The sequence below is a fragment of the Myotis davidii genome, unplaced genomic scaffold (genome assembly GCF_000327345.1).
Source record: "Myotis davidii unplaced genomic scaffold, ASM32734v1 scaffold46, whole genome shotgun sequence".
Classification (NCBI taxonomy): domain Eukaryota; kingdom Metazoa; phylum Chordata; class Mammalia; order Chiroptera; family Vespertilionidae; genus Myotis; species Myotis davidii.
In genome coordinates, this window is record NW_006383006.1 from 4729286 (window position 1) to 4744035 (window position 14750).

Sequence of the window (14750 nt, forward strand, 5' to 3'; positions counted from 1 at the left end):
AGAGGAGAGCTCAGAGAGTTTAGTCCAAAGCTTCGGAGCCCATTTCTTCACACTCTCCGGATGAGTCCTAAGGTCTCATGATCCTGAGGATAATTATCCTTGTGGCTCTGGCTGAAGACAGAATGGGCAGCAACTAGGGGTGGGGGGTGGGGGGTGGGGAGGTGTCCTCACCACCCTCTAATCTTCTCTCCAAGGCAATCACAAGATGCAGGGCTTTTGTGGTGATCATTGGGGGGTGGGGGTTGAGGGGGAAAGTCTGCCTGGAGGGATTAACCGTTAGAGCAGCGGTTCTCAACCTGTGGGTTGTGACCCCTTTGGTGGGCGAACAACCATTTCACAGGGGTCGCCTAAGACCATCCTGCATATCAGATATTTACATTATGATTCATAACAATAGCAACATTACAGTTATGAAGTAGCAACGAAAATAATTTTATGGTTAGGTCACAACATGAGGAACTGTATTTAGAGGGCCAGAAGGTTGAGAACCACTGGGTTAGAGCAAGGGTTAGAACAAATCCTGCCCTCCATCACTGAGTACTTGAGCACCCGGGGGACTCGGCAAACTGCATGAGTCAGCTTGGCTCACTAGTTTTAAGCTTCACCAAAGGCTCTGACAGCTAAGCAGGAGACCGAGAGAGGTCCCATTCTCCCCGAATTGTTTTGCTCTTGTCCGCAGTGAGGCCTGCCTTTGTATGCAGAGGGTGATCTTTTGGATTTGCCGGTCTGGAAGCCATGGGGAGCTTCTTAATCTTGCAAGTATAGGTGTGGTAGGAAAGACTTGATGTCAGCCAAGTGAATGTCCCTTTTCCGACTCTGCCCTGAAGCCCATCTCTGGATTTTGATCTTAGTTTCTCCTTCCTAATCTTGAATCTACCGTTTGCAGCTCTCCTCTGTGAGAACTTTCTTTGTGTTAATGTTTTTTTCTTTAATGTTTCTTAAGCTTCCTTACGCTCCAAGCATTTCACAAACTTTTATTTCTTATGTATCATTTAAGAATATAAATTAATTTTTTGCCTCTATTAAGGGCTGTTTTTTTCCAGTTTTATGCCCTTTTTTTGTGTCTGTTAAAATTCCCCTTTTGCCTGTTTGGATTGCCTTGAACAATGAAGAATGATTTTTCTCAGACACTGGTGACATGTCTTCTCTGGATGCTTTACACCTGGCCTTGCCCTACATATGCTCTTCACTAAGGGCCTGGTTTTAGTTCAGGTTCCATTATCTTCTAAATGTGTGCCTTTGGGCAGGTGTTTTAAATCTTTAAGCCATAGTTTCTGCATGTGTAAATTAGGTAATGGTTGTTGTAGGCAACAAATAAAATTTGTGAAAGTACTTGCTACACCTTAAAATATAAAAATATAGGTAATTTATCTGGCTAAAATTGCTATGTATCTTCTTACCTTCTTCCTAGTTGAATTATGCCTTAATTATTCCATCAATGTTTTATTTTATTGTTAAACTAGAGGCCTGGTGCACGAAATTCGTGCATGGGTGGGGTGCCTCCGCCTGGCCGGAGATCGAGGCCGATCGGGGCCGATCAGGGCCAGCTGGGGGAGGTTGGCTGTGGGAGTGCACTGACCACGAGGGTGTAGCTCCTGCATTGAGTGTCTATCCACTGGTGGTCAGTGCGCATCATAGTGATCGGTCATAAAGGTCCCTTAGGCTTTTATATATATATACTAGAGGCCCGATGCATGAAAATTCATGCATCAGTAGGCCTTCCTTTCCCCAGTTGCTGGCAGTGGCTTCCCTCTGGCATCTGGGACCCAGGCTTCCCTCCTCTGGCCGCCCACAGGCACCTGGGACCCTGGCTGGCTTCCCTCCAACCCTGGCTTTATCAGGAAGGATGTCTGGAATGACGTCCATAGGAAAACTGGTCTAATTAGTATATTACTTTTTTAAAAAATATATATTTTATTGAATGCCCTTGACTGGAATCGAACCTGGGACCCTTCAGTCCGCAGGCCCATGCTCTATCCACTGAGCCAAACCAGTTTCGGCAGTATATTACCTTTTTATTATTATATAAATAGGTTGCAAATTCACTGGTTCACTGTTTGTAGTGTGTAAAAGGCAAGAAGCATTTATTTATTTATTTATTTTGTTGTTAATTCTCACGTGAGGACATTTTTCATTGATTTTTAGAGAGAGTAGAAAGAAGGGGGAGAGACAGAGACAGAAACATCCATGTGAGACACACACATTGATTGGTAAAGGCAATCAGCTTTTCAATTTAAACCATCATAGAGGAAAATTTATCTGGGATTCTAAAAATAAGGACATTCAAACAGTAGGCTTGTTCTAAAAGATACTATTAAAAAAAGATTCATCTTTTAAGTTACAGTATTATATTTAAGAATATGAGTACTATGGCTAATAGTTATTTCTACAAGGTAAAGTTTTTTTGTATATTTCTGCATTATCATTTATAATGAGCATGCATCACCTTCACAAAAACAGTTGAATTTTACAAAACTAGTGTATGGCATTTGGCAGTTTAATCTGTTAGGCCAGTGGTTGGCAAACCGCGGCTTGCGAGCCACATGCGTCTCTTTGGCCCCTTTTTGGAATGTGGCTCTTCCAAAAAACACCACATGCGGGCACACATGTACAGTGCGATTGAAACTTCATGGCCCATGCGCAGACATCGGTTTTCGGAAAGGAGATAGACTAAACAAGTATACAAGACGAGTGTGGATGGGAGAGTTGGAAGGGGTCGACTTCAGCGAATGTACCTCAATCAGATTGAGGACGTTTTTAGCAAAGGCCAGCTTAGGAGTACCCTAATTAAGTTAATAACAGTGTACCTACCTATATAGTTTAATTTTAAAAAATTTGGCTCTCAAAAGAAATTTCAATCGTTGTACTGTTGATATTTGGCTCTGGTGACTAATGCGTTTGCTGACCACTGTGTTAGGCTGCAAATGACTGGTTGGTGATACTACAACAGCCCAGTGACTGAACTGTGGCCAGAGTGGGATCGAATGGCCCTTGCAGCGAAATGGCAGCTGGAGTGGTAATGAATAAATTGTGATAGTTTTAAATCACTTATACTTTGGTTGGTTAAAAATGTCAAACTCTGGCCTACCTGGCGTGGCTCAGTGGTTGAGTATCAACCTATGAACCAGGAGGTCACGAGTCGATTCCCAGTTAGGGCACATGCTTGGGTTGTGGGCTTGATCCGCAGTGTGGGGTGTGTAGGAGGCAGCCAATCAATGATTCTCCCTCATCATTGATGTTTCTATCTCCCTCTCCTCTCCTCTCTGAAATCAATAAAAATATATTTTTTATAAAACGTCAAACTCTGGCCGAAACCGGCTTGGCTCAGTGGATAGAGCGTCGGCCTGCGGACTGAAAGGTCCCAGGTTCGATTCCGGTCAAGGGCATGTACCTGGGTTGCGGGCACATCCCCAGTGGGGGGTGTGCAGGAGGCAACTGGTCGATGTTTCTCTCTCATCGATGTTTCTAACTCTCTATCTCTCTCCCTTCCTCTCTGTAAAAAATCAATAAAATATATTAAAAAAAAAAACAAAAAAAACCCGTCAAACTCTGGAAATGTTACTAACCTGGAAGAGGATAGATTAGAGACATTTCTGGGTAAACAGTTTGTATTGCAAATGTTTTGCCAATGTCAATTTTTTTCATTTGTTCTTTTAGTTTTTATGGTTGATATTAAAAAGATATATGTATCTGCCATTAAAAGTTTCTAAATATTCTGCTTATTCATTTAGCTAAGGAAGGAAATGTGGTATTACCTCATTTTATAGATGAAGTCATCAAGCCTACCTTACCTTAAGTCCTATGGTTTTCATTTCCCCATGTATAAATTAGAGTTGGTGCTTACAATGATCTTTTTCTCATTATTCTAAAAGGATAAACAAACTGAATTACTCTTATATTTTATTTTTCTTGTCTCTTACAGGTATAGAGAAAGAAAAAATAACCCCACTCCCCCACCCCAAAATATTTTTTAAATCAGAGATCTCTTTTATTTTCAAGTGCTTAGATACTTAAAGAAGATTTCTTGAAGACTGCTTTTGGAATAGAAAAGCATGGATCCCAGCAGTGACTACCATTACCTCAATCAGATTTTGTGGAGAAGGGTGAAACTCACATTGGTTTGTGGCGTCTTTGAGGGAGTGCTCCAGCATGTGGACCCTAACAAGATTGTTGTCTTGAAGAAAGGTCTCTCTTTATTTCTCATAATCTTCTGCCGTTTAAGAAATTCATAGCTTAGTTTGGGTGATGACTGGGCTCCACTGCGATTATTAGTAGGCATCATTCCTATTTTAGGAAAGGTTAGGAGGAAGATTAGAATGCTATTTTCCCTAACAGCAACATGGCTGCATATGCTAGCTTGTCCCACTTCTCTACTTTTATTGACATAATAGTAGAAAATTTCAATATATTTTTTAAATTGGGTAATTCTTTTAATTTTTCTCCATATGCATCTTGAAATTTAAAATAACTACTCTATTAGAATTGCTTTTGGCTTTAACAGACAAAGTCACAAAGGCAGTTATTTTTCTCATTCAAAAAAAGAAGTCAGGCTGAAACCGGTTTGGCTCAGTGGATAGAGCGTCGGCCTGCGGACTGAAAGGTCCCAGGTTCGATTCCGGTCAAGGGCATGTACCTGGGTTGCGGGCACATCCCCAGTAGGAGATGTGCAGGAGGCAGCTGATCGATGTTTCTCTCTCATCGATGTTTCTAACTATCTCTCTCCCTTCCTCTCTGTAAAAAATCAATAAAATATATTAAAAAAAAAAAAGAAGTCAGAGATAGGCTGCTTAGTAATAGTGCAAAGGCTCAAAGATACCAGGAGGGACCAGAGGTCTTGTGCTCCTGCTCTGCAACCTCAGTGATTATCTATTATCCTTTGTCATAAAATAACTTCTATCTCTCCCAGCTGTATTTCTGGTTTATTATAAAGGATACAGCTCAGGAACAGCCAAATGGAAGAGGCTCAGAGTTTCCATGCCTTCTCTGGGTGTGCCATCCTCAGCTCCTCCATGTGTTCACCTTGAAGCTACAATATTTTTTAAAATTGATTTTAGAGAGAGGAAGGGAGAAGGATAGTGAGAAACATCGATTGGCTGCCTCCTGCACACCCCATACTGAGCATGTGCCCTGACAGGGAATCAAATCCTGACTTCCTGGTTCATGTGGTGATGTTCAACCATTGAGCCACACCAGCTGGGCCTAACATGTAGTTTTTAATTAAGCCAAATTATGGACCTGCTAGGATAGTTGTTTTCCTGGCATGATAAATTTCAAGTTCATAATTAAAACATACATAAATGGCCCCAGCCAGTTTGCTCAGTAGATATAGAGTGTTGGCCTGTGGTCCAAAGGGTCCCAGGTGTGATTCTGGCGAATGGCATGTACCTTGGTTGCAGGCTCCTCCCCAGCCCAGTCCCTGGTCGGGGCTTCTGCAGAAGGCAACCAATCAATGTGTTTCTCTCACATGGATGTTTCTCTCCATCTTTCCCTCTCTCTTCCACTCTTCCTAAAAATCAATGGAAAAATACCTTCAGGTGAGGATTTTTTTTTTTTTTAAAAAGACATAAATGGCATTTGAGATTAATTTTATTGTTAAGCCACATTATGACTTTTGTGGGCTAGGAATAATTCATTCAGTAACCATTTATTGATAATTGTATATACCAGGTACTGTGCAATGTACCAGGGATATAGATAAGAATGACATAGTCCCTATTCTTAAAAAACTTAGTCTGGTAAGGAGACATAAGCAAGTAGAAAAATATACAGTAATGTAGTGTTATATCCTTTTTTATAGAGGGACAAGATGCTATGGAAACACAAAAGTTCAGCTAATTTCCATCTGAGCGTGGGAGGTTTAGTACAGTGGGGAAGGCTTCCCTAATGGCAGAATTGATGCAAAACTTCATTCAGGTGAATAGGAATTAACTGGATGGGAAGAAAGGGAGGCTGTTTTAAGTCAGTGGTTCTCAAACTTTATCTGTGCATCAGGATCACCTGGGAGACTTGTTAAAACACAGATTGCTTGACCCCCCTCCAAGAGTTTCTAATTCTTAGGTATGGGGCGGGGATCAAGAATTTGCGTTTCTGACGTTTCCCGGTGATGCAGATGATGGAGAACGTGGAGAGAACTATTGTTTTAAGCAGAAGTTGCCGTATGTACAAACATACAGAGACATGAAAATTTGGTGCATTCGGAAAACCTAAGTAAATTTCAGTATGAAGATGTGAGAAATAGGCATAGACAGATGAGAAGGACCTTACATGTCATAGCATTTGGACACTTCTGAAAGCAATGAGGAACAATCTGAAAGATTTTTAAGTGGGAGGCACATAAGTTTTCAAGTTAGTTGCTTGAAATTTTTAATGCTGTGTTATTAAGAACCATGATCAGGTGCTAGAAACAGATTTTTTTCCAGGGGCTTAAATACATTAGGAGTTTATTCTCATATTAAAGAAGGTAGACATCCCAGGCATACTCCCCAAAGTTGGCAAGGATCTAGGGTTTTTCGTTTTCTACTCTGCCATCTTTTTAGCACATGGCTTCAAATCTCAGAATAATTGATGGAGTTACAGACAGGAGGAAGAGGGAAGATGGGGAAACCGGTGTTCTATCCAGCTGAATCAGCCCCCTTAAAGAGGTGCCCCGGAAGCCCAGTAGGTCACCACTCTCTGCAGGGAGATTGAGCACGTTTCTAGCCTAAATAAATGGCATTGAATAGACAACAATCTGTAAATGTCTCATGCTTGTTCAATAAGCCTTCAGTCCAGATGACATATTTTGTTTTGTTTTTTGTTTTTTTTTTTACACTGAGCAACCTACAGGTTTGCTGTTTTCTGGTATACTTTTTTTCTAGTCTTTAATAACAGATTTATATAGGTGACATAAGTCTTGTATATCACATATACAATTTTTAGTTAACACTGTAACAAGCATTTTCTCATATTTTAAAATTTACATTTAATAAGGCTAAATATTTTAAAGCAAAAAGCTTAAAAACTTTAAAAATATTTGTTATATTTTATAATTATAAATTATAATAAGTTTTACTTATAAAATACAATTTTATATTGGTACATTTTACATATTATTACACTTTATAAAATAAAATTTAATATTATATTTCATAATCATTTTCTTAGGAATAGTCCTAGAAGTGAAATTACTGGGTGAAAATTATGGATATTTTAAATGTTTTTTTTAAAGTATATTTTTTATTGATTTCAGAGAGGAAGGGAGAAGGAGAGAGTGATAGAAACATCAATGAGGAGAAAGAATGCTCGCTTCGGCAGCACATATACTAAACTTGGAACGCTACAGAGAAGATTAGGATGGCCCCTGCACAAGGATAACATGAAGCATTCCATATTAAAAAAAAAAAAAGATGAGAAAGAATCATTGATTGGCTGCCTCCTGCACACCCCACACAGGGGATTGAGCCCACAACCTGGTCATGTACCCTGAACGGAAATGGAACCATGACCTGGTTCATAAGTCGATGCTCAGCCATTGAGCCACACTGGCCGGGGAGAGTTTAAATATTTGTGGCGTTTTTATGAGATTTAAAAAAATTTTACTGATTTCAGAGAGGGGGAGAGAGATGGAAACATCAATGATTAGAGAGAATCATTGATCGGTTGCCTCCTACATGCCACACACTGGGGATCAAGCCCACAACCTGGACATGTGCCCTTGACTGGAATCAAACCTGGGACCCTTTAGGCTGCAGGCTGACGCTCTATCCATTGAGCCAAACCGGCTAGGGCAGTTTAAATGTTTATTATGTATATTTCCAAATAGTTATTCAAAAGGGTTGTGTATTATTTTGCTTCTAGTAATGTGAGAGTAAATTACAGTAAATAATCTAGCTTTGGATTTTTAAAAAAATGCTCATGTGTATCTTTCCTTGATTTTTGCTAGTTTTATGGACAAGAGAATTTCATTTTGGCATGTTTTAAAATATTTCTAGAGAGATTGAACATATTTCTTTACACTTGTTTCCTGCTTTTATGTACTATTTGAACAAAGCCAGTGTGTGTCATCAGGGAGAAACTACATACAAAGGGAATAGACAGGAACTATTTAGACAATCAAGGGACCCAATGCAGGAGAAATGATGGGGCTTGGGAAGGAATGGAAAAGAGAAGACATATTCTATAAATGATTAGGAGATGGGATGAGTAACTGAGTAATCATTAGGTAAAGAGAATGGAAAATGACTCCTACTTTTATGACTCAGAAAATTAGGTGTATAGTAGTTATTAATTGACTAGAGGCCTGATGCACGAAGATTCATGCAAGAATGGGCCTTCCTTCCCCTGGCTACCAGTACTGCCTTTGCTCCGACAAGAGCCGCCTTTCCACCTTTGCTCCAGCCCGGAGCTGCCTTTCTGCCTTCATTCTGGCCGGAGCTGCCTTTCCGCCTTCCCACGCTGCCCAGAGGCCCAGAGTGACTGGGGGTGGTGTGGAAGGCATGGTGATGATGCAAGTGTCCCACCCACCCCTGGCTGCTTTGTTGGGTTAATTTGCATACTCACTCCTGATTGGCTGGTGGGCGTCACCAAAGTGTGGTCAATTTGCATCTTTCTCTTTTATTAGTGTAGATAGAAATGGGAAGAGGTGCAGGTTTATTGGTTACTAGGAGAAGATATGATTTCAGTTTGAAAAATCTTAAGTATCTTATTAGTCAGTTGAAAACATGAATGGAATTCAAAGAAATATTTCATATTGGAGAAATAATGCATGTCAGGACAGCTACAGCTAGGAAGTTGATGTGATCATTCAAGAAGGAAAAAGGATGAAGAACATAACCCTGGAGACTATCAATGTGCAGGCAGAGATGGTAGAGGCAGCTAAGGAGACTGGAGGCAAACCAGGGTGACAATGCAACACTGGTTATGAGGTGCACATTAAAATCATTGAGACCTGGGTTTGAATTCTGCTCTGTCTTTTACTAGTAGTGTGACTTGAAGCAAGTTATTCAACCTTTCTGAGTCTTAGATTCCTCCATAATAGAGATAATGAAATGCCTGTCTTATTATGTTACTGGATAATTAAATGTAGGCAAATAATTAGCATGGTCCTGGCATGGAATAGATGCTCAGTAATTAGCATGGTGCCTGGCATGGAATAGGTGCTCAGTATGGTAGTTCTAGGTAACTAGTAGGAAAGAACTAAACAAAGTGTCTCCTGTAAAGCCAAGAAGAAAGGAGAGAATAGTATCAAAGGACGTGTGGGAGCCAAGTATGTTAATACTGTAAACCTTCTTTTTGGGTTTGAGAAATAGGCAGTTGGTGATCTTTGACCTCAGTCAAAATATATTCAGTTGAATCATGAGGGTGAAACTCAATTATTTTGGATTGCTGAATGTGGAAATATACAACTGCTGTGAGCACTTTCATCTAGAAAAATAACACCATATTGTAGTCATGAGATCTTGACTCCTAATTCCCTTATGTGCTTTGAGAAGAGCCCTGTATTTGGCCAGGAATTGGATTGTTATTCCTGACAGTATTTTTGACCATGTAGCATGAAACAGAGTGTGGACTCTAGAAATAGCTGCCTGAAATTTTTTCTGGAGTTAGGTGGACTAAAATTCAATGGAAATATAGTAAATAGATATAATTCTTGGCCCTAAAGGCCCCTGCATATTATTGATAGAAATTTAAGTTTTTAGAAAGAGAGAGGAAGGGGGAGAGAGAAACATCAATTTGTTCTACTTATTTATGCATTCACTGTTTGATTCTTTTTTTTAATGAAAAGATATTATTTTACTGTATAACATAGTAGTGAAGAGCCCTGACCAGTTTGGCCCAGTGGATAGAGCATCAGCCTGTGGACTGGAGGGTCTCAGGTTCGATTCCAGTCAAGGGTATGTACCTTGGTTGTGGGCACATCCCCAGTAGGGGGTGTGCAGGAGGCAGCTGGTGTCTGTTTCTCTCTCATCGATGTTTCTAACTCTCTATCCCTCTCCCTTCCTCTCTGTAAAAAATCAATAAAATATGTTAAAAAACAACAAAAACATAGTAGTGAACATACCTGATTGCATTTTCTCAAATGGCAAATGAAACACATGACAGCATTTCTCTTTGAATACTAAAATCCTCTATGTCAACTGTCTTGATTTTCAAACAAGGGCTTTGGAGGATTCAGTTTCTTATGACGTGTATGATACTGTCAATGAGGATACCAACGGTGCTTAGTAGTAAAGAACATTTTGTTAAGTTGTTCTATCAAGGGTCCTTGCTCAAAGTGTTTATCTTTTTCTTCTAATCTGGTTTTTAGTATATGATCCTGTGTTTCTTCATAGTTATATGCACAGTATCTGGCTGAGAGATAGGTTTGGTGTGTTCATATGGAATACCCACAAAGGATGGTAGCAAACTATCATCCTGCCATCAATGTCAAAGCAAGTTCTGCTTGGCAATTATAGTCATCTGGAAGAGATGAGTATGTGGATTTATGACAAACACAATATAAAGCTCCATTTTGAATTGGAAATAAATGTTTCAAGATAGTTCTGCTTGTTATTGCCTATTTCACTGCTGATACGGCCATGGTGAATGGAGATGCTTATCAGGTGCTATGGAAAAAGATTAGAAGAGAAAATGCTTTTAAAATTTGCTTCTAGCTCTGGCTGGCTTGGCTCAGTGGATAGAGCGTCAGCCTGTGGACTGAAGGGTCCCGGGTTTGATTCCGGCCAAGGGCACATGCCTGGGTTGCGGGCTCGATCCCCAGTAGGGGGCATGTAGGAGGCAGCCGATCAGTGGTTCTCTCTCGCCATTGATATTTCTATCTCTCTCTCCTTCTCCCTTCCTCTCTGAAATCAATAAAGAAATATAAAAAAAATTATTTTAAAAAATTTGCTTCTAGGCATATCTATTTTCATCCCTTGATAGCTGCTCACTGCAAGTCCGCCATCTTGCCTCCCATAGTTTGATTCTTGTATGTGCCCTGTCAGGAGATTGAACCCAGAACCTTGGTGTGTCAGGATGATGCTCGAACCAACTGAGCTACTAGTCAGGGCTTCTTTGGAGAAGTTTAAATTCAATGCACTACCATTGCCCTTTTAGTTTCTCTGGGGTTCCCCTTGTTCTTTATACTGCTTGTTTCAAGGCTATAGCTTTGTAATTTGTTACTGACTCTTCATTCTTTGGGGGAGAATAACTTGGGAATTTTTATAAAACTCAGATTGAGCACTTTTGAGAGATATCATACTTTTTTTTATAGTTTTAGGGCTCATTCTTTTTTATTAACCAATTGAATTATTTTCTATAACAGTGAAGAATGTGGAGACTGGTCGAAGTGTCCCAGGAGTGAAGATGTTTTTTGGGCATGAGATTGTGAATGGTGAGAACTTCATTGTCCTTGAATGCTGTTATTGGGATTTGCGGGGGTAAACTCACTGCACTGACTCATTCCAATATTTGAAAAAAAAAAGATTGTTATCTTGCCTTTAATATTGCATTTATGAACTCTTAAATAAGTTAGTATTTGAGAATTGATCCTTACCTTACTGTTTCAATGGATATTATGAGCAAAAATAGTCTTAGAGAATTTTAGTCATCTTGGTTTTTACAATGTGAGGATTGCTAGTGCTCATTACAAGAGACTCAACCAGAGACAGACTTAGTAATCTGAACAGAAAGGAATTGTCACCCTAGCTGGTTTGGCTCAGTGGATAGAGCGTCAGCCTGCGGACTTAAGGGTCCTAGGTTCGATTCCGGCCAAGGGCATGTATCTTGGTTGCGGGCACATCCCCAGTGGGGAGTGTGCAGGAGGCAGCTGATCGATGTTTCTCTCTCATCGATGCTTCTCTCTGTCCCTCTCCCTTCCTCTCTGTAAAAAATCAATAAAATATATTTTAAAAGAAAGAAAGAAAAAAAGGAATTGTCTTGCTCAGCAAGCGAGTTTAACACTGCAGGTTCACAGTACATTCATAAGCTCTTACCTGAAACCTTGGGGCCAAATTTTTCAGAATCCAGAATTGTACTGGACATTTGGAAAAACCTAACACAGAGTATATACTGTTCATCTATACCAGTGGTCGGCAAACTCATTAGTCAACAGAGCCAAATAGCATTAGTACAACAATTGAAATTTCTTTTGAGAGCCAAATTTTTGAAACTTAACTATATAGGTAGGTACATTGTTATTAACTTAATTAGGGTACTCCTAAGGCTTAGGAAGAGCCACACTCGAGGGGCCAAAGAGCCACATGTGGCTCATGAGCCGCAGTTTGCCGACCACTGATCTATACTAATAAAAGGGCAATATGCTAATTAGACCGGGAGACCTTCTGGACAAAGCTATGGTGGCAGGGTCGAGGCAGACACAGTTAGGAGTGATCAGGCCAGGAGGAGATGGCAGTTGGGGGTGATCAGACCAGCAAGGAGGCCAGTTAGGGGCAAGCAGGCTGGCAGGAGGAGTAATTGGCGGAGATCAGGCCGGCAGGGGGGACAGTTGGGGGCGAGCCAGCTGGCAGGCAGAGTGGTTAGGGATGATCAGACAGACAGGCAGGCGAGTGGTTAGGAGCCTGCAGTTCTGGATTGGGAGAGGGATCCCAGATTGGAGAGGGTGCAGGCCAGGCTGAGGGACACCCCCCCCCCCCATGCACGAATTTTGTGCACCGGGTCACTAGTATTACATAACATCTCAAGCAGATCTAGGCAGCACTCTATAATAAAACACATTTCTACAGAGAAATGTGTGGATAATCATACTAAGTGGAATAAAATAGGACTATAAGTAGTATATCAGTTTAGGTTTTGCTGCCAAAAGAGTCTCAGGAAAATTTTTTTATCAGAGCTTTTTGGGTTTTGGAATCACAGGAAGCAGCTTTGTTCTTTATTTTTGCCAACAAAAGCCATTTAGCAAGAGTATTTCCAATTGTTTGCCTGAAATAGTATAGAAGCTCATCTGGTCAGTGTGTTTCAGACAAGCCATATGGACTAAGAAAAGGGCTGGGAGAAAGAACTGTTATTGCTTTTAAGAACTCAAAAGCAGAAATCCCTCCAAGGAGGACTAACGATCAGTGTAGGGCAGAGAAGGTGGTGGAGTCTGAGATCTGGGACTGCATAGAGCTCTGCATTTCTTACCATTGGCCAATTATGAGTAAAGGAAAGGATTTCTGTAAACAAGAAATTATTGCTGCTTGAAAGTTTACTTTGTTTTGTGAGAGAAGTAGAATTTAGGGAGAGATGAAAATCTCACCAAAGTAGTGACTGCCAGTCCAGATCCACTTCTAGCCAGCTATCTAACTGTCCTTTGTCACTGAGTATTCTACTGTAAAACTCTGTCCCTTGACCACCTTTTTATAATCTCAGTGATGGTGGTGGCAGTAGTGGGATTCTTCCTTTTCTTTTCTTTTCTTTTCTTTTCTTTTTTTTGGTTAATCCTCACCCAAGGATATTTTTTCCATTGAATTTTAGAGAGAGTGGAAGGGAGGGATAAGGACAGAGAGAAACATCAGTGTGAGAGAGACACATCAATTGGTTGCCTCCTATATGTGCCCTTCACTGGAATTGAGCCCACAACCTTTCAGTCCACGGGCCGATGGTGTAACCACTGAGACAAACTGGCTAGGGCAGTAGGGGAGCTGGTCCCATCTGGGTTTCTGAAAAAAAATTCTTTTGATTTCAGAGAGTAAGGGAGAGATAGAAATATTGATGATGAGAGAGAATCATTGATTGACTGCCCTACACTGGAGACCGAACCCACAACCTGGGCATGTGCCCTGACTGGGAATCAAACTGTGATCTCCTGGTTCATAGGTCAATGCTCAACCACTGAGGCACACTGGCTGGGCTTCTTAAGTGTGTTTTAAGTATTAGCCTTTGAAGAGAAGCACAGCTCTGATCTGGCACAAAGCTAGGCTATGGATGGGTTTATAAAGGGAAGTGAAGGAATCACTACTACCATCTCCTAACTCAGGAGAATACTAACCACTGATCAGCTTTATGATCTGTCCACATGGATTTCATCTCCTCCTAAATTCTTTCTCAGGACTTAGTCTTTGTTTATAACTTTTAGATGCAAAATCTGGCCTTCTCCTCCTTTGTCCTGTGGCTCACTCAGACATGGAGGGGTCTCCCTGAAAAGCACCTTGAATAGAAATTGTCATGATGAAGGATAATAGTTGATTTTAGTGTTTTTAGTGAATTTCACTTTCTCTGACCCAGACTCCATACTTCCAGGTAGTTTAGGGGAAAGAGACATTTGAGAGTGGCCCTTGAGAGCCTTTTTCCCTGAAAAGTAACTAATGCATACAATTGAATCTAAGATGCCATTAATTGTAAGGTACACTATTACTTTCCCACCCTAAGAAAAAAAATAAAGGCTTTCAATTGTGAGTCATACCCAATTTCAGAGCTGTTTAAAATGTGCATCTTAGAATCAATGATATATAACATTTCCCTATGTTCCTACACTGCTGGTTAAAAATAAATGGTTTCAGAATCTCATAGAATGTTTTCTCTCATATATCTTTTGTGATTTTGTATCTAGCTTTTATTACTTTTCATATCACTGAAATATTAATGTACTAGCTTGTGAGAGTTTGAAAGGGATAGATTTGTAAGTGATTTTATAGAAAATCCCCAAACAGTACTAGTGTGAAGAAAGATGCATTGGAATTGGAATGAACAGAAAAGAAAAGAAGATATTTCTAGAACCAATCTGCATGACCACAGAGGTGCCCTGGAACAAAAAGGGTAAACAGAACATGTAGAGAGTTTCCTAATCCTGCTGA

At 40.4% G+C, this 14750-nt stretch overlaps 1 protein-coding gene and 1 pseudogene across 1 annotated transcript in view; one reads left to right on the forward strand and one right to left on the reverse strand.

The window, feature by feature from the left end:
• The window catches only part of EXD1 (exonuclease 3'-5' domain containing 1), a 39980-nt gene that overhangs the window by 2823 nt on the left and 22407 nt on the right, over positions 1-14750 (forward strand). Inside the window, exons 2-3 of the mRNA XM_006778076.2 lie at positions 4000-4185; positions 11282-11350. Of these exons, the coding sequence (XP_006778139.1) occupies positions 4053-4185; positions 11282-11350 (202 nt within the window). The 5' untranslated portion in view covers positions 4000-4052. The remainder of the gene's footprint in view (positions 1-3999; positions 4186-11281; positions 11351-14750) is intronic.
• Positions 10112-10558, reverse strand: LOC102767469 (annotated as a pseudogene).